Here is a 24,343-nt window from a genome sequence, read left to right on the forward strand (position 1 = left end):
CCCATAGGAGATAAGATTTCTGCCCATCGTAGGCATGTATTTACCTCTGTAAGTGTTACAATAGAACCATCGGGGTTTAGTATCTTCAGCTTGCCAATTCCTTTCACTTCACTGTAAGTAATGTTACCCATCAAGACCTTCCCTCTATCAATCTCCTTGAGATCAAACAAAGCGTCTTTGTCTGGTGTAATGTGGAAAGTACAGCCAGAATCCATAACCCACTTATCTCTTGTGTTTTGTAGGCTTGCTGTTAGGACCACATGCTGCTCTTTTTCCTGAGCAACGTTTGCAGCACTAGTAGTTTTCCTTTCCGGACAATCTACTTTAAAGTGACCTTTCTTCCCGCAGACCCAACATTCTCTTGCCTTAGGCTGATTCCTCTGTCTTGACTTTGATCTCTTATCCTTACTCTTTGACCTGTTGTCTCCTTGACCACTGTTCCTATTCTCGGACCTCCTTCTGCTCACAAACAGACCTTCTGAGTTTGCCTTTGACTTGACTTTCTGCTTTAGCTCAATTTCCTTAGAGTAAGAAGCGCTTGTAACATCATCAATGGTTAAGGATTGTGTTTTACCAGCTCCATACCTAAGATTGTCCCTTAGAGATTCATATGGCTCTGGTAGAGCAGACAAAATCTGAATAGCATGATCTTCATTAGAGATGTTGATGTTTAAATTGGCCAAGTCATCCACCAGTTTAAGAAACACATCCAAGTTGTCTTCTATACTTTTCTGTTCTTCAAACTTGAAACATGCAAAACCTCTGCTTCAAGTAGATGCAGTTAGGTAGGGATTTTGATTGATAATCCCTTTCCAAGGCCTTCCAAACTCCCAATGCCGTGAGTTCATTCATGACCTTACGCAGTGGCAGATTAGAGTCCTTGCTCTCTTGTCTTTAGCTGGATAAAACTCAACCTTCTCCGTCCCATTCTTCACTCCTGCTATTGCCTTGCCACCTTCTGCAGGAGTTGCAGACGAACTGGTCTGTTCTGTCGTAGTAACGGTCTTTGGTTCCTTGAGAGTGTGCCCTAACCCCTATAACTGCAGCTGACATCGGATCTTGAATTTCCACAGTCCAAATTCTCCTTTACCGTCGAACTTTGCAACCTCAAACTTTTGTGTGTTTGATTCCATGACTGTTTCACGATCCTCCTCTTCTACTTGATTTATTTTAGTGTAATCACCCGCAGAACCTGATACTAGATCGCCTTCTGCTTAACCTTGGTGCTCTGATACCACTTGTAGGTGTTTTGATACCACTTAAAAGATCTGATACCACTTATAAGTTCTGATACCACTTGTAAGTGTTTTCACCCGATTAGTCTAACTCTGTATGAGTGCGAAACAAGAACTAATCAACACCAGAATTTAACGAGTTCCCCTCCAAACCGGACAGTACGTCTCGTGCAAGGACTGATCCTTGCAAATATCCACTAAAGAAATGCAAGTATAAGTTTCAGTACAATTCTCTCTTGTCTCTCAATCTAACACTCTCTATTTCTCTCTTATAGGTACCTGACAGAAACACGACCCTGAAGCTTATTCACCTATGCTTCTAGTGTAAGAACAACCCAGAGAACAAGAACAAGAAGAATAAGAAACCTATCTAACGCGAAGCCCTTACAGACAATAGATTACCAAGAGGCTCTCTAAACCCGAAAACTCTCTCTCTCTCTCTAACTTGTCTCTCCCTTGCTTCTATGTTGGTGATTCTTCTCCCGCTTCTCCATTGTGAACCCTTGCCTTTCTTTATATATAACCTTGAAGCCGCCTTATTCCAATTAGGTTTAGGGTTTCCAACTCCTTCTCTTTTTTGGAAACTTGCCTTTCTTCCTTGTAAAGAAACACAAACCAACCGACTTGGTTATGGTCCACATCCGAAAGTCCTTCACGGCCCAAAATCGCCCCTGTAACAGCGACAGCCCAGTTCGTAACCTGAACTGGTCTTCTGAACTTGATGACAATAATCCACAATCTCCTTATTTCTACCCCTAATCTGTTTATCTTGATCCTTTAAAGCTGATCAAAGACGGTTTAGGAGACTTGAAAGGTCAGTAATGGTATCAGCTCTTTATGGCTACCGTCTAAGTCTTACGTTGGAAACGTTCACTTATATATCGAACGGTCTTAGTTTCTCGTCAAACTAAATTAAGCTTTTATATGGATAGATGTTTCGACAACAGTTAGGACTAAGATTTAGCAAGATTGACTAAGCGAATAATATTTTGTGTTAATGCTTACATTGCTATTTCCCCACTATGAGTTTTGTTAACAAATGTGACAATTGGTTTTTGCGAAGAACAACAAGGAAAAAAACAGAAGTTTATTCAGACAACTTGGATAATTTGTTGATGAAACTCAAAGTGTTGTTTCATGTTTTCATGTAACCCTCAAATGTTTTATCGCGATAGAAATATTTATTAACTAGGTTAACAAAGTAAAAAGTTATAGCTCATGCACTGGTCTTTTGTAGCGGCCGAAAAACACTATTTAACAATACTATAGTGTTTTAACAAATGCTCTATCATCGCCCATTATAATAGGTTCACTATATTTGATAGCAGTTTTGGTATTGCTATCATGTATTCATCAAATATAGCACTCTTTTCTATGCAATCATATATTTAACAATAGCAATTGATTAACATGAAAGCCCTTTGGTTAATCCAGAATGTAGATAATATATAAATTTTGAATAGATGTATAAATAGCTGTTTGTTTATTTTCTTTGACATATCCTTATGTTCCAATTATGTGGCTTCGTGGATTATCATTGCTACTAAGATTTAGCAATAATGACTAAGTGAATACTCAAATGAATGTTTGTGTTGATGCTTACATTGCTATTACCCCACTAAGAGTTTTGTTAATAAATGTGACAATAGGTTTTTTGCGAAGAAGAACAAGGATAAAGTAGTAGTTTTATTCAAACAGCTTGGATAATTTGTTGATGAAACTCAAAGTGTTGGTTTCATGTTTTCTTGTAACCCCTCAAAATGTTTTATCGCTATAGAAATCTATATTAACTAGGTTAACAAAGAAAAAAAATATATAGTTCAACTCAAAAGCCCTTTGGTTAATCCAGAATGTTGATAATATGTGACTTTTTGAATAGATGTATATATATATATTTTTTTGCTTTGGGATATTCCTATGTTACAATTAGGAGGCTTTTTGGATTATCTTTAAGTGTAACCAGAGATATCCTCTGAAAATGTTGAAGATTCTTGTACAGGCACTGTCGGAACTTGAAAAACAGGCCTAGGAGGGACTTCAAGAGCATCCAAGTTTCCTTCTATCATCTCTACAACTTTGTTCATCGGTGGACGATCTGCTGGGGAAGGCTGAATACACCATAGACTCACCAATGTCATCTTCTTTCCTATGTCTTCTTCTTCACAGGTGAATCCATTCCCATTAAGCCGTCCATCGTCTTCCTTCTCAAGATCCTTATAGATCCATTAAGGAAAGTACATAGTACTTGTGCTAGAAGTAGAGGATTGATTAGCTTTTTCTTTGTTCCTTGCACCGATCATATCAAGAACCAACATTCCATAGCTATAGACATCTGACTTGTGCGACACATTCCCATAAACTCCGGAGATCATCTCCGGTGCAATGTACCCTATGGTACCTCTTGTGTCCACTATTGACAAGATGCTCCCTTTTTTCTCACAGAGCTTAGCTAGGCTGAAATCTGAAACTTTGGGGCAGAGATTGTCATCTAAGAGTACATTTTGTGGTTTAATGTCAAAATGTACAATCCTTGTCTTGCATCCATGGTGCAAGTACTCTAGACCACGAGCAACTCCTAGCGCAATATTATATAGCGCCGTCCAGTCCAAACTCACTAAGCTCTTGCCTGAAATGAATTTATTAAGTGACCCATTTTCCAAAAATTCATAAATAATTGCTCTTTTAGAACCTTCAGAGCAGAAACCAAGCAAGGAGACAATGTTGACATGAGAAGTTCTGCTCATGCTCGCAACTTCATTGATGAAGTCTTCACCATTGCCTTTTGATTCTTTCAAGACCTTCACTACAACCATACGGCCGTCACCAAGTGTTCCTCGATAAACAATCCCAAATCCACCTATCCCAACCACTTCTGCAAACGACTTTGTGATTCTCTTCACTTGTGTGTAACTATAGTGTTCAAGCGGGATAAGAGCCTTCAGGTTCCGGTGTCTCAATCTTATTTCTCTCACCCGAAGAAAACGGAGAAACAATGTTATTAACACAATAAACAAAAGAACCCCTGCTACTGAACCTGAAACTGCGAACCGGAAATAACGTATGAGTTAGTAACTTCTTTATTGATCTTGAAATTAAGAAAAATTCATATTCTCTCTGGCCAGGAGACTTACCAATGCGAATAATAGTGACAGAAGTTCCTGTACAACCATTGAAAAGTAATATTTCTCAGAAATATATAACCAAACTTGTCTCGAAATGGTTAAGAAAAAAAAAATATTAGTAAATAGAGTTGTTTACCGTGACTACCTTTCTAGAGGCACAATTATTTCCATAGGTCCCATCCTTACAATAGCAGACAAATTTTTCTGAAGTCTGATTGTATCCACAAGCACCCTTAGATTCAATGCACCTTGAACAGTTTCCATTATGCTCAACCTGGAAACCCTTTTGAAGAGACTTCTGTAGATTATCTAGACGCATACACTGGTATACTGACACCTTTTTTGCAGTTTTCCCTCAAATTGTCAGATAGAAGGCCGTTACTTTCGTATAGTGAAGGAGAGGAGAGGTTTCTCGTCACATAGTAGTTTGTTGTAGCGTTTTTATCCCTTCCACAATGAAGCTCTCCAAAGTAAGAAGCGTCAGAAGATGAAAGTTTTGGGCAGCCGTAATATATTGTTAGCATCTTGGTCTGAGGAGCGAATGGAAGTACGCTGTCAAGGAATGTTGCATTCACTGCGTCTAATAGGGGACACAGATTGTTTATGTAATCCAATCTTGCGAGTCTTATGATACTAGAGTCATAGTTGGCTTCTAAGATTTTGTACGTCGCTAAGGAGATGGTTAGCTCTGCGAATTCTTTGCTACAATCAAGTTTGAAATAGGGATGGCCACAGTCTTCTCTACCACGTACCCAGAAAGGGTACAAAAGACTGGCCTGATCCCCGCAGCGAAATGGTTGACTGCAGCGTTCGTAATGCTCATAAGCTTATTAAAAAGAACAATATGAGATCACACACAAAGCCATCACTAAGAAAACTCTATGCTTTAAAATTCAAAGAACACATATGCATATCTTGTAAATTAAACAGAGTTTTTTTATTTATGAAACATTCATACAAAAAAAAAAGAGGAAGAAAATGTAACAATTAATATTATACTTAAGCCCTGATTGATAACAAACTTTTAATACTTTAAAAATATTTAAAGCTTTGATAACTAATTTTTTTTGCTAATCACACTTTTTGGCTTTTTTTTTTTTTTAAGATTTGAAACCCATTTTTTTTTTATCTTCCTTATTTTTTCATTTTTTTAAAGCCGTCACAATCCATTATATTTAATCTTCTTTGTTTTCTTATTTTTTTAAAGCGTCAAAACAATGCATTGATTAGTGTTTAATGGATTTTTTACTGCTCATATATTACTCAACTAGGTACTAACCCGCGGAAAACCGCGGGCTGAACTTTTTTTGGTAAATTTTTTTAGTAATTTATTTTGTTATTATGTTATTTATAAAATTTTGTGATTAAAATAATTTTTGTATTTTAAAAAATGTTTATTGGAAATCTGTCAATAAAACATTTGCATGTAATGAATAAAATTGTTTAAACCTTTGTCAATTAAACGTAATCTTTGCTAGAGTTGTGAAATAAGTAAAAAGATATAACTAACATGTAAAAAGAGCAATTAAATATATCTTGTGAAGATTCTGAAAAACTCTTTGAAAACAACATTTATTGTTTTTTATGTGGCTTCTCTTTCGTGTCGTAATAAGCACCTTCAAGCATTAAATGTATTCAAATCTCAACTTAGTTTTATTTTCCTAAAGAACGGTGGCTAAAAGAATAATATAATTTTTTTAAATAGATAAGATAATATATCTATATCTTTTTATTGTTTATTTATTAATTTTTAAAATCTAAACAGTTAAATAGAACTGTTATATATTTTAATCGATTTGATTTTTGATAAAAATTTTAACCTGTGCTGGAAAAGTTTTTTGATAAAATTTGTAGTTATATAGATTTTATTCGATTAGAATTTTAAAATCTTAGCTGTTAATTTTATTTTTAAAGTATAAATTAGTTTTGATTCTAATATATTTTTTTTACTTTTCTAAAATTTATTTTATTTTATATATCCCCAATTTTCGTTTTTTTATTAATTAATTAAGGTTAGTTTCATATTTGTACTTCTCAATTAATATAGTAGGATACAAAAATGCATTAATTTCTGACATAATTTATATTTATTATTAATATATGATAATAATAATAAAATTAACAGTTATAGTTTTAAAAGTGGTTGGTAAACAATTATATTTTTACAGTTTAAATTTTTACCGCTAAGTTTTTTGTAGCTAAATTTTATAAAATTAAAGTCTCTAAAGCCAAAATGACAAAAAAAAATAAAAAACTAAAATAAAAAAAAAATACTTAGTGAAACGTACTTGAGGATGAACATTCTTCACACGTTATCTCATCAGTATTCACCATCACGTCAACTCCTTCTCTTAGAACAGTTTCCAGATGAGTTAGATTCAGTTATTTATCTTCTGGAAAGTATGTCTGAGGAATAATGAGGCAAAACATGGAAAATTTTATCTTGATTAGAGATGAGAGGGACTAGTTGGAAAAAATATCTATTCGTCTTCATCCTCTTAATATATCGACCACGAGATTTGTCGGAAACTTCTTTAACCTATCAATATACGTATCGACGACCATAGAGAATTTATAAGTCAACCTGTTTTAAAGTTTACCGTGACAGGTGAACTAAAATTGATATCCCTTCTACTGTGGTATTAACCAGTTTTAGATTATTTTTTTTTTCTCGTATCTTGCTCTGAGAAGAAAGTAGCTGGTGAAGTTACATAATGAGTTCATCCTCTCAAGGCAATAAAAAAATTATAGGGTTACAAGCTTCATGGCGTTTATGTTGTGGTATTGTTCTGATTCTGCTGTTCGCTGCTCAAATCGATGCTCAGAGATCTACAAGTCTTTGGCAGACACTTAGTGGTGAGAGCGCTCTCATTCTCTTTTTTTTTTTTTTTTTTTTTTTTTTTTTCTTTTTTCTTTTCTATATGCGCTTGCTTGGCTTCGAAGAAATTAGTACTCAGAGTCGGTGATCTCTTTTATAATGTATGGTAACGAATGTGGGATAATTATAGATGCTCAGAGATCTACAAGTCTTTGGCAGACACTCAATTTGCATTACTATTTCTTTCCTGAAAATTTCAATGAAGAAATTAAAGTTTAGTATTTGCTTGGCTTCACTTTAATTTCTTCATTGAAATTTTCAGGAAAGAAATAGTAATGCAAAATTTGTATTTTTTTAGACATTAAAGTGGCGCTTGCTATAAGTATCGATCGAAGTACAGTTTTAACTTTTTGTGTTAAGGTAAATTATGATTATTGTTTTATTTTTTATTTTTTTTTTAACTTAGTGGTAAGAGTTGTTCTCATTTACTCTCCTTTTTTTGTGCATTGTATTCAAGTAACTTTCGATTTAGTATTCAAGTAACTTTCTTACTTTATCCATATATGTGTATTAGAGTTAGAATCAATTATAGATAGTTCCCAAATATTAAAAGTCAAGTAATTACTTTGATTATGGGAACATAATACTGTTCCACGTATTAAAAGTAACTTAGGATCACGTTTTATTTATTTACCAGGTGATGCTCCACGTGTGATTGCTCGTGGTGGGTTTTCTGGATTGTTACCAGATTCGAGTCTTGATGCTTATAATCTTGCAATCCAGACAAGTGTAGCCGATGTTGTTCTATGGTGTGATGTTCAGCTAACCAAAGATGGAGTTGGGATTTGCTTCCCCGATTTAAATATGGCCAATGCTTCAACTGTTCAAAATGTTTACCCAAATGGTCAAAAATCTTACCCGGTTAATGGAGTCAGTACTCAGGGTTGGTTCACCATTGCTTTCTCCTTGAGAGATCTCCAGAATGTTTCCTGTAAGTGTTTGTTATAAAGTGTTACAACAATCAATTACGTTTTGTTTTTTTCTTGTAACTTCTCACAAATGGTTTTTTCTTATTACCTTAGTGATTCGAGGAATATTATCGCGAACAGATAAATTCGATGGAAATGGATATACGATTCCCACAATTCAAAATGTAACCGAGCAAATTAAGCCACAAGGAGGTTTGTGGTTGCATGTTCAGCACGATGCATTCTACGAGCAACACAATTTAAGCATGAGCAGTTTTCTAGTATCAGTTTCAAGAACTGTTTCCATTGACTTCATCTCTTCTCCTGAAGTGAATTTCTTTAAGAAAATTACTGGCCATTTCAAGCGGAATGGACCGAGTTTTGTGTTTCAGTTTCTTGGGAAAGAAGATTTCGAGCCGACAACAAACCGAACCTACGGTTCTATATTGAGTAACTTAGCTTTTGTCAAGACGTTTGCTTCAAAGATTCTTGTTCCCAAGTCTTACATATTTCCACTCGATGACAATCAGTACTTGCTTCCTCCTACATCATTAGTTCAAGATGCTCACAAAGCAGGATTAGAAGTATATGTGTCAGGTTTCGCAAATGATAATGATCTCGCTTATAACTATAGTTACGATCCAGTGTCTGAGTATCTATCTTTTGTGGACAATGGTGATTTCTCAGTGGATGGTGTGATCTCTGATTTTCCCATGACTGCATCTGCATCAATTGGTAAGGAAAATCTTTTCTACAGACCATTTTGTCCTTAAAACGTTGTTGGAAATACTTAAAAGTTTCCTTTTCAAATTGTCCTCAGACTGCTTCTCCCACATTGACAGAAACGCTACAAAACAAGGTATTGAAAGTAATTACTTAACAAACATTATCATTGACTTTTATCATCATCTTTTAAACGGTTCATGCTGCAGTGGATTTTCTAATTATATCAAAAAATGGTGCGAGTGGGGACTTTCCTGGATGTACAAACTTGGCATATGAGAAGGCTATCAAAGATGGTGCTGATGTTATTGATTGCTCGGTCCAAATGTCCAGCGACGGTACACCCTTTTGCTTAAGTTCAATAAATCTCAAGGACAGCACAATGGTCACCCTATCTCCCTTTATGAACCGTGCCACAATTATTCCTGAGTTTAGTTCAGTTGATGGAATATACACTTTTAGTCTCACATGGCCAGAGATCAAGAATTTGACTCGTAAGTTTCCCTTCTAATTTTCCAATTGCTTCAAGCCTTCAACAAATGCTAGTTTGTTACTACTAATCACAGAGCTTTCTTTTTCCTGTCCTTTCGTACAGCTGCTACTTCAAGCCCCTACAAGAACGACAATATGTTTAGACATCCTAAAGAGAGAAATTCGGGAAACCTTATTTCCCTTTTTGAAGTCCTAAACTTGGCAAAAAACTCCACTTCTCTCTCTGGTGTCTTGATCAATGTAGAGGCGAGTTCTCGTGTAAATCTTAGTCCTGAGTTTTTTATTTATTTATTTATCAATCGGACATCTTCTAATGTCTTTTTGCATCCCTCAGAATACAGCATACTTGAGAGTCGAGCAAGGACTCGATGTGGTTAAAGCGGTTCTCGATACACTCATAGAAGCTGGTTACAACAATGGAACAACAACATCAAAGGCTATTATTCAGTCTACGGACAGCTCGGTTCTACTTGACTTCAAGAAGCAGAGCAAGTACAAGACTGTTTACAAAATTCAAGAATGCATCCGCGATATAAGCGATTATGGTATCGAAAAAATAAAAGAATTCGCTAACGCTGTTGTCATAAACAAAGCATCAGTCTTTCCTGACTCTGATTCGTTTCTCACTGGGCAAACCAATGTTGTGGAGAGGTTGCAGAAGTCTAAGCTCCCGGTTTATGTGGGACTATTTCAGAATGAATTTGTCTCTCAACCATATGACTTCTTCGCTGATGCAACTGTTGAGATAAACACATACATCTCTTTAGTCGGTATCAATGGAATCATCACCGAGTTCCCTTTCACTGCTGCAAGATACAAAAGTAAGTTGCCTACAATATTTGTCACCAAATGCTTCAAAAATGATTACCATAAGCATCAATGTCTTAACTTTTCTTTTCTCTCTTCTGCAGCGAATCGATGTTTGGGAAGAAAAGAAACGCCACCTTACATGGAACCTGTTAAACCCAGAGCCCTCTTAGCCTTTATGAGTCCTCAGTCCTTACCTCCAGCCGAAGCTCCAAACCTAATTATCACAGATGCTGATGTCATTGAGCCACCACTGCCTCCAATTACAGAAAAAGCCCCAACCTTACTTCCAGGAGCCTCAACCGTAGCGCCAGGAGCCCCATCAACCAATGCACAAGCACCTAGCGGACAAATCCGACTCACTATATCTCTTGTCCTCTTTGTCTTTTTCCCTTTCTCTTCTACTTATTTGATCTTATCTCCTCTCTGTTCATAATTCTTCAGCCGTCGTAAATATATTCCTGTGTGACTCAGTAAAATCTTAACAGTCACAACCATAATGAGAATTCTCTATGCATTATTAATTCCAAATTTAAAAACAACCAGACCAAGAAATGTTGTAGAAAAACATATCATATTCTAACAAAACATAAGAATCCCGTATCCCACAAGTTAAGAATATTTGACAATTTTTCAACTTTTGAAAATTAGATATTATTTTTTTGTATGAATCGGATTCATTGAATCCACACTATCACCAATTTATTGTTGTCTTCTTCTTCCTCTCATAATTTCAAAAACGTGTTTCTTCCATCAATCTAAGCTGTTGGGCGGATACTTTATCTGTTTCTCAAACTATCAAAATTACCAAACTCGTACAACAAATACAAAATGTGGCTTAATCATAAAATCATCGTAATATTTACTAGTTATACTGTTATACACTTAACAAATAATTACCTGGACCACACGTTATAGATGTGTAATTTTTCATATAAAACTCACAATTTTGAGAAGAAAAATCTAGTTTTTGTTTTCTATTGTTTGGACGACCTCAAAGTGAGGCACTTAGCATTTTCTCAGACGGACCTACTGAAAAATAACAGTCCCAGTTAAAAGACCCTTCCGCAATGAACTTGTTTTTCCTATGTTTCAGTTTCAGAGAGAATGTAATATATTACAGAGAGATATAGAGTGTGGAACAAGTCAAAGACCATTCCGTGTATATAGTGTGGAACAAGTCAAAGACCATTCCGTGTATCTGTCAGACACTTATACTTCATTAACTTTGTCCCAACACTGGTGCCCTGTTTTTCATTCTACAAAAAGAGAGAAAGATTCATGGAAGAAACGAATTAGATTTTACAAATGTGTTTTACTTTTCTTATGAAAATAACATTTACGAACATAACTGTCTAGAATCTCTCCTCTAAACCTATGACCTTAACACGATTTTCTATTCACAAACTTGAAGATTCCGGCTCGGAATTTGGTGAGCATAACAGTATCTTGGAGGAGCTTGAATTCTCCTCTGAAATCCTAAAAGATTTAGAAATCAGCGCGGCTGGAATTTGCTGCAAGAGAGGCCTCGGAGGCACTTCAAGTGCTTCAAGGCTTCCTTCCATCATCTACTACTCGGTTCATTGGTGGGCGGTTTGATGGGGAAGACTGAATACACCACAAACCCACTATTGTCATTTTTTTTTGCTATCTCCTCTTCTTCGCTGTTGATTCCATTCTCGCTAAGCCCTCCAGTGTCTGCCTTCTCAAGATCCTTATAGATCCATTCTGGAAAATACACTGAGCTTGCGTTCGATGCAGAGTTTTGATCAAATCTTTCTTTCTTCCTTGCACCTATCATTTCAAGGACCAGCATCCCGTAGCTATACACATCGGACTTGTGAGAAACACTCCCATAAAGTCGAGAGATCATCTCTGGTGCAATGTATCCAACTGTACCTCTTGTGTCTAACAATGATAAGATGCTCTCCTTCTTCTCGCAGAGTTTAGCAAGTCCGAAATCAGAGACTTTTGGGCAAAGGTTATCATCCAAAAGCACGTTCTGAGGTTTAATGTCGAAATGCACTATCCTTGTTTTGCATGCGTAGTGCAAGTACTCTAGACCACGCGCAACTCCTAGCGCGATCCCATATAGTGCGGTTAAGTCCAAATTTATTGAGTTCTTGTCTGAAATGAACTTATCCAGCGACCCATTCCCCAAAAAATCATATATAACTGCTCTTTTCGAACCTTCACAGCAGAATCCAAGTAGTGAAACAATGTTGACATGAGATGTTTGGCTCATGCTGGCAACTTCATTAATAAAGTCTTCACCATCATTACCCTTTGATTCTTTCAGAACCTTCACCGCAACCATACGACCATCAGAAAGGGTTCCGCTATAAACAATTCCAAAGCCTCCTCTCCCAACCACTTCAGCGAACGACTTTGTAATTTTCTTCACTTCGGCATAAGTATAGTGTTTGAGTGGAATAAGAGCCTTCATTTTCTGTAGTCTCAGATCATATGATGTTTTTCTCTTTCGGAAAATTTGGACTCTGAAGAAAGGGCATAGTAGCACCAGTAGAATAATAACAACACCTGTTAATAAACCTAGAGCTGTAAAAAGGCAGAGAAAATCTTTTCAATTATTAACTTTTTAACACCAAGGAAGATGGAAAGCAATTTGAAATATCTTTGAGCACCACACTAACCTAGGAAACTATAAAATATCGCCGTTGCTGTGAAACAATGAAATAAGTAAAAATTGTCAGCGTAGGACCAAATTTGATTTAATTTCGAAACAAAAAACAGAAGACAATGGTTTTAGGAAGATAAAAACAGTCACTCCAAGAAAGTTAAAGCACCTATGTCGCCCCCAATATTCGTTCCTGCAACCATCAAATAACACCAATAAGAAAGTTGGAATCGAAGACAGCAACTTTGAATTTGCTGTAAATAATCCAAAGAAATCTTACCATTGTGTCGGCATGAACTGTTATGCGTTCCATCTTTACAATAACAGACGAAGCTACTTGAGGTCTGATTATATCCACAAGAACCAGAAGATTGGATGCACGTCAAACAATCTAAGTTGACCTTAAGCTCAACACCTTGTTCAAGAGCCATCATTAGATTATCTAGAGTGGGACCTCTTTGCAGTGTCTCCAATGCCGACCCAGACACTGGAATACTGACGTTTCTTTTACACATTACCTTGAAGTTGTTTAAAAGGCCTCTAAACCCATAAAGTAAAGTAGAAGAGAGGTTTCTCGTCACATAGTAACTTCTTCCCCCATCACAACCCAACTCTCCACCGTAAATAGTTGAAGAAAGAGCCGACGAATGGAACTGGCAGTTGTAATATAATGTTAACAGCTCTGTCTCAGCAGCGAGTTGAAAGATTGGAAGGATGATTTTGATAATTAGGGCATTTAGTGGGTTTGAGGGACAAAGATCTTATAGTAGAATAATAGTCACTAGATAAAATTCTCAACTTTATAGAGGCGATGTTAAACTCCGCGAATCCTCCGCTACAGTCGAGCTTGAAGTCCGGGTGGCCACAGTTTTCTCTACCTGGTATCCAAAAGGGGTAACGTAGATATATCTGATCCCCACAGTTAAACCATTTACTGCAGCGTTTATACAGCTCATCAGCTGACCAAAAAAAAAAACAAAAGAAATGGGATCACAAAGAGCATGATCGTTTGGGACAAAGATTTTTTCAGTGACAGACATATTATTAATCATTGTGTTCTCTTGTTTTTGTTTCCTTGCAGGTCAGCCTCTAGGAAAATGTTGACGAAGAAAACAATATACAGCTTATATTTGTAATATAATACTCCCTCGGTTTCAAAATATAAGATGTTTTGACTAAAAGCACGCATAATAAGGAATGCCTACTTTTAAAAAGTTTAACCAATCAAAAACAAGACTACATAAAACAACTAATAAAAAAATATAAAATTAATCTAAAAGTTGCCTAGAAAGTTGAAAACATCTTATATTATGAAACAAACCAAAACCTCTAAAACATCTTATATTTTGAAACGGAGGGAGTATAAGAAAAAAAAATCATGTGTAAAAATGGTGAAAAGGAAGAATAGGTGAAAAAACAGAGATGAAGGAAACTCACCATTGGGTTGATATGGTACGCACTTAACTCCTCCTGACGGTGAAGATCCGTTGCAGCAAATTTGTGTGGTACTGTTGAAACCACTGATTCCACGAGTGGATGAACATTCTTGACACGGTACCTCATCGATCACCAGCTTCACCTCAAACCCTTTTCTTAAAACGCTTTCCAAGTGAGTCAAATTTAATTCTCTCTCTTCTGGAACGAAACTCATTGGAACGTTAACTTCGAAACTGCCTTTGCAAAAATGCTGGTAATCAAGGCTTTTAGACATTGAAAAAAGACCGAAAGCGGGACATGTGTAGCTCGATAGGTATGAATGCTTGGGATCACAGTGGTATGAAACGGTGAGGTTCTTGTAATTATTTAGGGAAAGCTCAAATATTTCGGGAGGCAAGGTTATGGTATTGAATGCAGAGGAACAAAATGAACCTAAATGGTCTGATCTCGCAAGGGTAAGAGTTTTAGATCTTTGGTTTACTTGTAGAACATAGAACTCTTGATCTGAGATGAATAAAGAAGTGATGTTATTGTTGCAGTGAAGCTCAAACAACGGATGACCGCAAGGTTTGTGCCGATTCCCTCCCCAAAAGGGGAAGCCAGCAGTGATATTCACACACTGAAACTGAGTCTCAAACAACCCGAGTCCTTGCTGGTTACTTGAAGCACAAGGAAGCTGGTAGAATAAGGAGAAAAGGAAGAACAAGATCAAACTAGAACTGAGGGGATGGTACATGATTTATTTGATCAATGAACATTGTGTTTTCTTGTTTTGGTTTGTATAAATTAAATAAGAGCAGAGCAAGCAACTTATTAGTAAGAGAGAGAAAGAGAAGCATAAAGACCAAGTCAAGGTGAAAATAGTGGACATATACATAATGACTTCTCTAAGTTTATATTCTAAGCTAGAAAACAAAACTAATATAAAGAAAGACTAATCTTGTCTGGGAATGAGACGGACTTGTTGGTAAACTTGTACCAAGCTTATACCATATTTTCTCCTATATCTGTTTTTCAGTTATTCATCCTTTAGAGTTTAGAGTTGCCATAAAAGCTACAGAAGATTTGAAAAGTCAAATGTTTTAGAATTTTCTCATCACTGCGGAGACTGATTTGATAGTGAAGAAGAAAAATGTAACAAGCGAACAAACATTTTTTTCTTTTATTTTCCAGCTTTTTTTAAAAGCTTTCGGCGCATCAACCTCATAATCTATCTACACTTCGAAAGAGAGGAATGAGAGTGATTTGCCGATAAACCTAAAACATAATATCTCTAATGTATTGTGTTTTTTATATCTTTTGTCCTTCATTTGAATAATTTGTTCGTCTTTTGTGTCTTTTTGTCTTTTCTTGAATATGTGATTAGTTGTGGAAACAATGTGCTAGATTTGGAGTCTTTTGGTTGGATTCAAACTTAACTAGAATAAAGAAGCCAGAAGTGACTTTTGGACATCTCCAAGTTGAACTGAATCATGAAGTCTGGACAAGTCTAGAGAAGTCTGGTGAAATCTGTAGACAAGTCTAGGGAAGTGTAGAGAAGTCTGGTGAAGTCTGTAGCCAAGTCTGAAGAAGTCTGCTGAAGTCTAGAGAATTCTAGAGCAGTCTGGTGAAGTTTGTAGACAAGTTTGGTGAAGTCTGGTGAAGTCGACAAATCTGCTGAAGTCTGGAGAAGTCTAGTGAAGTCTGCTGTCTTTCTGCCTGTGTTCTAAATACTTATTTTCTTTTTTCTAAATTTTTCTATTTTAACTTTGATTTTATTTCTTTTATTTTAATAAGGGTATAAATATCCCAAAGACGTAATTAGCAACATATTCTATTTTCTGACTTTTTGGCTACACTTGAGACTGTTTGTGAGACAAAAAAATTTTAATTCTAGAGATCCATCCTCTTTGACAATTTGGAGAAGATTTAAACCGCTTTCTTGTTTATTTTATTAATATATTATGTCTTTTTCATCTCTTTGTGTTGTTTAATTCAATATGTGTGAGTACGTAGTCTCTTTATTGGGTTTTAGGGTTCTAACTAGGGGATTCAATGTGTTGATGTTTTGATTGTTATTTGGAGTTCTTAATCTTTAGGTTCTTGAAACAAAACTTTTCAAGGTTTTCTTATGCAATGAATGTATGCAAACATGCAATCAGAGACATAAGCAGAGATGATCAGAATGTAATGCAAGATGTTTCAATACCCTTATGATGTTGTACCATAAAGGATGTCAATCCATAAAGAGTGTGATATGTAAGCAGTCAAGATGTGATCAATGCATTCAAGTTAAGCCAAATATCAAGTTGATTTGTTTCTAACAACATAATGACAAAAATGTAAATGCAGAAGATTAAAGCAACTTAAGACAATACTAATGCATAATTAAACTGTAGAACAAGTGCAATAAACTGTGCTAAGCAATAGAAAACTACTAACAAATGCAACTAAGAGCAAACTGAAAAGAAACAGAACATAAACAAGGAAGTAAACTGGCGCTCGAGTAGCACTCGGTCGAGTGCATGGTCGAGTGGGGGGGTCGAGTGGACTTCCGGATGAAGAACAGAGACAGGACAACAATCAAAACAGATAAAAACACAAGTAAATCAAACAGCAAGCAAATAACAGTATTCAAACAGAGAAATCAATAAACAAAGAAGGTCCTAGGGATGAATTCATGGGCTGGACTCAAGCTATGGTTATCTAAATTGATCAACAAACCTCAATCAACAATGAGCTATCTCTAGACAATGATCTTCTAATACTTGTTAATCCATTCTCATGACAATAACAATTAAGCTTAGATACTCTTAGACCTAGTTCTCACTAGCTATTACATATAAAAGCATGCATTAAATAACCAGATAATCAATGTCAAAAATCACTTTAAACATCTAATCTCTTAGCATGCTTCATGATAATCTCTAGCATTAGCCTTATCTAACAACTTAGACATTGGTGTGATGCTAAGAAGCTTAAGATCTATCCTTACCCTCTCAGTATAAGAATAACATAGAGCATATCTAATCTAGAAGAGATATTTAAACAATCAAGCTTCATCAGTGTAGATACCCATAACTCTTATCCAGCCTAATCCATCCCTAAGATCCTAAGCCACTAATCAGATCTAAAAATCATCATGAAGAACACAAACCCAGAAATTAATGAAACTACCATGATTAGAAAGATGAGATAAAGATGAACAATTTAATACAAAGAAGTGAAAGCAAATACTCAACAGATTCAAAGTTGTGAAGGTTACAAATCTATGAAAATCTAGAGAAAAGATCAGAGATGATGCAATAAAGTAAAAGTAGCTGAAAATGGCAAAAACTAGGTTATGAGGTATCTACAGGGTCTGACTTTTCGGCCACAAGTGCCAGTACATATATATAGTAAAGAGAGAGAAGCCCTAGTTACCTAGAGGACAAAACAGAGAGTCGACTGCAAGTGCTCGAGTCTTCGATCTGGGATGATATCTATTCAGTAAAATCCGTATAACTCTGGCACTACACCTCCGATTGACTTGAAACCACCGGCGTTAGAAAGGTAACTCCATGTCCTACAACTCTCATGAAGAAGGCTGAACCTGAATCGCAACAGAAAATCTTCTTTCGAACTGATCTTTGAGGAGCTCGTTATGAATCCGACCAGGTACTCGACCGTGTGCCTGCTCGAGTGGTATGGTCGAGTGCCTTCTTTTCCCTTCCTGATACGTCCAATCCTCTTGTTTAGCTCCAGAAATAACACCAAGTCCTTCCTTACTCTTTTAGAGCTCCATAACACCTAATAAAACTGATATTTATATATTTTGTCTTTTCCTAGCATATATTTATCATGCATTTAGCTAGGATAACTCATTGTTTTGCATCATTTTCTAGTCCTTTCTATACACTTTGCATGTCTAGGTAGTTCTTGCATCATCCTTGCATACATTGTGCATTTTGGAGTATTTCAGGTATCTAGGAGACGTCGGGAATGCATCGTTCGAGCCACTCTCCAACCTGTCGTTCGAGCCACTCTCCAACATGTCGTTCGAGCCACTATCCAACCTGTCGTTCAAGCCACTCTCCAACTTTCGTTCGAGCCACTCTCCAACCGTCGTTCGAGCCACCCCATTCGAGCCGTTCCACTCGAATAGGATTTAGCTTTCGACGTCTTCATCAAAGTTGTAAGGAATTGAATCATCTTTCCAATGCCGTTTATTTCAAGTCAATCGGAGGAGTGGTTCAAGAGTTATCACCGTTTTAGTGGATACATATACACCCAGCTCGAGTCGTATCACCTCCACTCGATCCACCTCGAGTCATTGACCTCGACTCAATCCGTTCCACTTGAGCACACCCCAGGGAGAGACGACACGCGACTCGACAGCACATGTTTGGTTTCACACGCTTCAGGAGATTCCCGAACCGACGCTCTATCTTGTCGTTTTAAGTTTTAGGGATTCACATGTTTTTACTATATATACATTTTGTTAAGTCTTGGTTTGGGACATCTTATCTTTTATCTCGTATTGTTTTCTTTTCCTTAAGGTTAACCTAGCCACCAAATACGTTCTGAGACTATGTATTCCGATATCTTTGAGATTATTCAGTTTTTGCATTGGATTCCTTCTACAAAGTCGTTCATCTTATTTTTATCTACCTAATAATGCTTGTTTCAATGTTTTCTATGTTTGCATCCTTGATGATGATTTTCGGATCTGAGTAGTGTAGTAGTTATTGAGGATGGGATAGATTAGGGAGAGGATCTTAGGATGTAGAGTGTTTAAGCTTGTATTATATGATTCTCTTCTGGACTAGAGTTATAAATACTAGTTTCTCTCTGATCAATTGGAACTGGATTTTAGACATTTCCGCATCCAAAAGGTGTTCGATGAAATGTCTGACCAACTAGTGCCAGAGACTTACGATCCTAGCCTAAGAGATTAGTTGTCTAGGATGTTTGTTGACGTGAATGAACTTGTTTTTTCATGCCATGCTTGATCATGTTTCTCTAGCGAGAGCTAGGTTTGAAAGTGATTGAGTTTGAGTAGCTTCTGTCAAGAGATTGAATTAGCTAAGAAGTGATGTTCATTGTTTAGGGATGGTTTGCTTGTGGCATGTTAAATACTCTATAGACTAGGATACTCCACCGACATCAATTACTCCCATCCTTAGGACCTCTTTCTTTCTGATTTTTTTTACATTCCTGAGACTGTTTCGTTTCTTGCCTTTAAGTTCATGCTTAGACTCGTTTATGTTTTACTTCATTTTCGCTTCTTGTCATGCATTCTCGTTTCTAGTTCTGTGACTCATTTTCGTTTTGTATTTTCATCATTCTAGGACTGTTAGACAAACACTCTCTTTGAATTGGCTTGACTTGTGATTTCTTGATTGCATCTTAATTGTTAGTAAAGTTTCCCATCTGGATTGACATCTTAAGTATTACAACTGCATAAGGTTAATTGAACCTGCTAGGATAGACACACAAAAATCCTAATATCAATTTGGCGCCGTTGCCAGTTGGGATTTGTTTTGCTACATTTAAGATTTCAAGTCTTGCAAGATTAAGTTCTGTTACACTTATCATTCTAAGTACTGACTTGTTTTGGTTGTCTGCTTGTTTGTTTTGCATCTCAGGAACCTATTGATTGCAACCTTGCATGCACACCAGATCAAGAGGGCATCAGAATCTCCTTCCTATTATCGACGACATCAATCGGTTACAACGACCATGACAAGCTCGTCAACTCACTGATCATCCCGCACCAGTCCATATGGAACAACAGAATGAACGAAATCCGAGACCACAAAACATTAGTGCTGGGGATGCCCCGAATACTCATACTCAGCGTGCTGGTATCGTCCCTCCCACCGTGCAGAACAACAACTTCGAAATCAAAGGCAGTCTGATCTCCATGATCCAGGGGAACAAGTTTCATGGATCCACTGGACCATTTAAACGAGTTCGACCGTCTGTGTAGTCTCACCAAGATCAACGGCGTGAGTGAGGACGGTTTCAAGTTGCGCCTCTTCCCGTTCTCCCTAGGAGACAAAGCTCATAAATGGGAGAAAAACCTTCCCAAGGGATCAAGTGTGGTGTACTACCAAAGATACGTATGCTGCTCGACACTGCTTCTAACGGTAACTTCCTGAACAAGGACGTAGATGAAGGTTGGCAACTGGTTGAGAATCTCGCCCAGTCTGATGGGAACTACAATGAAGACTATGACCGCACAGTTCGCGGCGACGCTGGGTCTGAGGAGACGTACAAGAAGGACCTCAAAAATGTCAATGAGAAGCTTGACCGTATCTTGCTAAGCCAGCAAAGGAGCGTCCACTTCGTATATGAGAATGACCCTTTCTAATATCCAGATGGGGAGGGTGAGCAGACTGAGGAGATCAGCTATGTCCAGAATCAGGGTGGATACAACAAAGGTTACAACCCCTACAAGACGAACCCCAATCTGTCTTACCGAAGTAACAATGTTGCTAATCCACAAGATCAGGTGTACCCGCCTCAACAACAACAGCAAGGTCAACAAAAACCTTTTGTGCCTTACAATCCGGGATTCGCTCCAAAGCAACAGTTCCAGCAGGGTTACCAAGCTCCCTCTGGACCACCGCCAGGATTCCGCCCTCAACCAATTCAGCCTACTCCAGCCCCAAATCAAGAAATGAAGCAAATGATGCAACAACTTCTTTAGGGTTAAGCTAGCGGTTCTATAGATACTGCTAAGAAGTTTGCTGACCTTAGTCAGAGGATGGAATGTTCCTACAATGATCTGAACGTCAAATTTGAAGCTCTGAATTCGAAGATAAGGTACATGGAAGGCCAATCCGCTTCTACTTCTGCACCAAAGCCTGGCCAATTCCCAGGGAAGGCTGTTCAGAACCCCAAGGAGTTTGCCAATGCAATTACGCTGCAAAGTGGGAAAACATTGCCTCCCAGGCAAGGAGTTCCAGACGTCACTGAGGACAGTGAGGAATTAGATGGGGAGGATTTTGTTCAAGATGAAGCTCAGATGAAGAATCCAGTCGACGAAGTCAAGGATCCGATCGAGCCAGTGAAGCAGTCCGCACCTGAAGCAGTTAATGAACCTGTTGTTTCTGATGACAAACCTGCGAGGTTCATCCCTCCACCATACAAGCCTCCTCTACCATTTCCAGTGAGGTTTAAGAAGCAGCTTACTGAGAAGTACAAAGCCTTGTTCGAAAAACAAGTCAAGGAGATTGAGTTGAGGATGTGATGCAATCCTAGAAATATCAACTCATCAAGAATTGGTTCAAGGAAAATCAAGATCAAATTATAAAGAAGTTTCAAGAAGACAATCAATACATGGATACATCAAGAAAGTGTCTAGATACAAAGAACCAATCTCCATCAATGATGATTGTTAAAATCTCTCAAATTTATTCTAGATTTATTTATGTAATTAATTTGATTTATTTTGTATTTATGTTATTGATTTGTAAATTGAGCCTATATAAGCTCATGTTTCCCTTCATTGTAAATATAGAATATTTTTGGAAAAATAAAATAGAGAGTTTTCTCACTTTGAAGCTTAGGCTTTTGTTTTACTTGTCTTTTCTATTGTGTGTGATTCCTTTAGAAAACAAGTTGAATCTTTATCTTTGTGTGTGATTCACTTAGATATTGATTTGTGTTCTTATCACAAAGTCATTCCGCAACTTTGTGTGGTGAACTTCGATCCATCATTCATCTCCATCCTATCCGAGTTAGTTAGAGAGGTCATTTAGACCAGCTATCGACTCACCCCTATTTTGGCTCACATCATTGGGTATCTCCAGTGCACTGTGTACCTAAGAAGGGAGGCATAACTGTGATCAAAAACGAACGAAATGAGTTAATCCCAACTAGGACCATCACAGGACATAGGATGTGCATTCATTATAGGAAGTTGAATGTTGTATCTAGGAAGGATCATTTCCCTCTGCCTTTCATTGATAAAATGTTGGAAAGATTAGCTAGTCACCCCTATTATTGTTTCCTTGATGGGTATAGTGGATTCTTCCAAATCCCTATCCACCCAAATGATCAGGAAAAGACAACTTTCACTTGTCCTTATGGCACTTTTGCCTACAGATGCATGCCATTTGGTTTGTGCAATGCTCCTGCCACCTTTCAAAGGTGCATGACATCAATTTTTTTGGATCTGATTGAGGAGTCAGTGGAAGTGTTTATGGACGATTTCTCTGTATACGGTTCCACTTTCTCCTCTTGTTTGTTGAATCTGTGCAGGGTATTGACGCGATGTGAGGAGACGAACCTGGTGCTGAACTGGGAGAAGTGCCATTTCATGGTTGAAGAAGGGATTGTTCTGGGACACAAGATTTCTGAAAGAGGAATTGAGGTTGACAAAGAAAAGATTGAGGTCATGGTTCAGCTTCAACCGCCAAGGACAGTGAAGGACATCATAAGTTTTCTGGGACATGCTAGGTTTTACAGAAGATTCATCAAGGATTTCTGAAAAATTGCAAGACCATTAACAAGGTTGATGTGCAAGGAGGTTGAGTTCGAATTCGATGCAGCATGTCTGGATGCTTTCGGCAGGATCAAGGAGGCGTTGGTTTCAGTACCCATAGTACAACCTCCAAATTGGGATCACCCTTTTGAGATCATGTGTGATGCTTTAGACTTTGCAGTTGGAGCAGTTCTGGGACAGCGAATTGACAAGAAGCTTCATGTCATCTACTACGCCAGTCGCACCTTGGACGAGACTCAAGGAAGATATGCAACCATAGAGAAGGAACTCCTAGCACTGGTGTTTGCATTCGAAAAATTCAGGAGTTACCTTGTGGGTTCGAAAGTCATAGTGTATACCGATCACGCTGCTCTGAGACACATCTACTCGAAGAAGGATACCAAACCAAGACTGTTGAGATGGATTCTGCTTCTTCAGGAGTTTGACATGGAGATTGTTGACAAGAAAGGCATAGAAAATGGAGTTGCGGACCATCTGTCAAGAATGAGGATTGAAGATGTTGTTCCCATAGATGATTCAATGCCTGAGGAACAACTTCTGGTCGCCCAAGTTTGTGAGCAAATGCATGACATAGAGCTTGACAACCTCAGAATCAGATGCATGGCGATCACTTCTGAGACTGCACCATGGTATGCATATGTCGTGAATTACAAGGTATGTGGAGAAGTTCCTGATGACATGGATCCCTACAGGAAGAAGAAGCTTTGCAGAGAGGTCAACCACTACTTCTAGGATGAACCCTATCTGTATAAGAGAGGTTTTTACAGTCTGTTCAGGAGATGCATAGCAGAAGGGGAAGTATAGGGAGTACTTGAGCATTGTCACGACTCTACCTATGGAGGTCACTTCGCTACATTCAAGACAGCTCAGAAGGTTCTTCAAGTAGGTCTCCGGTGGCCAACCTTGTTCAAAGACGCTCACAGTTTCATCACCAAGTGTGATGCTTGCCAGAGGATGGGCAACATCACAAGGAGGAATGAGATGCCTCAGAATCCGATCTTGGAAGTAGAGATATTTGATGTTTGGGGTATAGACTTCATGGGACCTTTCAATCCTCCATCGAACGGTAATGTCTATATTTTGGTGGCAGTCGATTACGTTTCTAAGTGGGTTGAAGCCATTGTCAGTCCTACCAACGATCACAAGGTTGTTCTGAAGTTGTTCAAAAGTATAATCTTTCCAAGGTAAGAGATACCCAGAGAAGTGATCAGTGATGGTGGAACTCACTTCGTCAACAAGGTGTTCGAGAGTATGCTGAGAAAGTATGGTGTCAAGCACAAGGTGTCGACTGCGTATCACCCTCAGACCAGCGGACAGGTTGAAGTTTTGAACAAACAAATCAAGGGTATACTGTCAAGGATTGTTGGAGTTTCAAAGAAAGACTGGTCTGTCAAGTTAGATGAGACTCTCTTGACATACAGAACAACGTTCAAAACGCCGATAGGCAGAACACCATTTCAGTTGATATATGGAGAAGCATGTCATCTCCCTGTGGAGGTTGAGTACAAGGCGCTTTGGGCTATCAAGTTGCTGAACTTGGATATTGACACGGCTCAGGCTAAGAGGACTCTGGACATCCATGAGTTGGAAGAAATCAGACTTGATGCCTATGAGAGCTCAAAGATTTACA

The 24,343-nt window shown here is 37.7% G+C and overlaps 2 protein-coding genes, 1 long non-coding RNA gene and 1 pseudogene across 3 annotated transcripts; 1 reads left to right on the plus strand and 3 right to left on the minus strand.

Annotated features, from left to right (window-relative positions):
* Positions 1–3,103: 3,103 nt before the first annotated feature.
* Positions 3,104–4,048, minus strand: LOC147941453 (LEAF RUST 10 DISEASE-RESISTANCE LOCUS RECEPTOR-LIKE PROTEIN KINASE-like 2.5 pseudogene; annotated as a pseudogene).
* LOC147941454 (uncharacterized) lies at positions 3,104–6,772 on the minus strand. Its single transcript, XR_015562112.1, has 4 exons — positions 6,646–6,772; positions 4,503–5,158; positions 4,367–4,393; positions 3,104–4,275 (listed from the first exon to the last, which is right to left on the minus strand). It is a non-coding gene; the product is annotated as an uncharacterized LOC147941454 (long non-coding RNA).
* LOC104701286 (glycerophosphodiester phosphodiesterase GDPDL1) lies at positions 6,665–10,696 on the plus strand. Its single transcript, XM_087458843.1, has 8 exons — positions 6,665–7,213; positions 7,873–8,166; positions 8,258–8,878; positions 8,964–9,002; positions 9,076–9,360; positions 9,462–9,604; positions 9,693–10,179; positions 10,270–10,696. Exons 1-8 carry the CDS (start codon positions 7,072–7,074, stop codon positions 10,599–10,601), a joined length of 2,343 nt encoding a protein of 780 aa, XP_087314969.1. The 5' UTR covers positions 6,665–7,071; the 3' UTR covers positions 10,602–10,696.
* A 719-nt stretch (positions 10,697–11,415) lies between these two features.
* On the minus strand, positions 11,416–15,350 carry LOC104701287 (LEAF RUST 10 DISEASE-RESISTANCE LOCUS RECEPTOR-LIKE PROTEIN KINASE-like 2.8). Its single transcript, XM_087458860.1, is given in 7 exon segments — positions 11,416–11,734; positions 11,736–11,809; positions 11,811–12,724; positions 12,820–12,890; positions 13,104–13,565; positions 13,567–13,762; positions 14,241–15,350. Coding segments are annotated over 7 exon segments (2,622 nt in total). The 5' UTR covers positions 14,977–15,350; the 3' UTR covers positions 11,416–11,565.
* Positions 15,351–24,343: the final 8,993 nt, after the last annotated feature.

This window comes from Camelina sativa, chromosome 7 (genome assembly GCF_030686135.1).
Source record: "Camelina sativa cultivar CO46 ecotype springtype chromosome 7, ASM3068613v1".
NCBI classification, from domain to species: domain Eukaryota; kingdom Viridiplantae; phylum Streptophyta; class Magnoliopsida; order Brassicales; family Brassicaceae; genus Camelina; species Camelina sativa.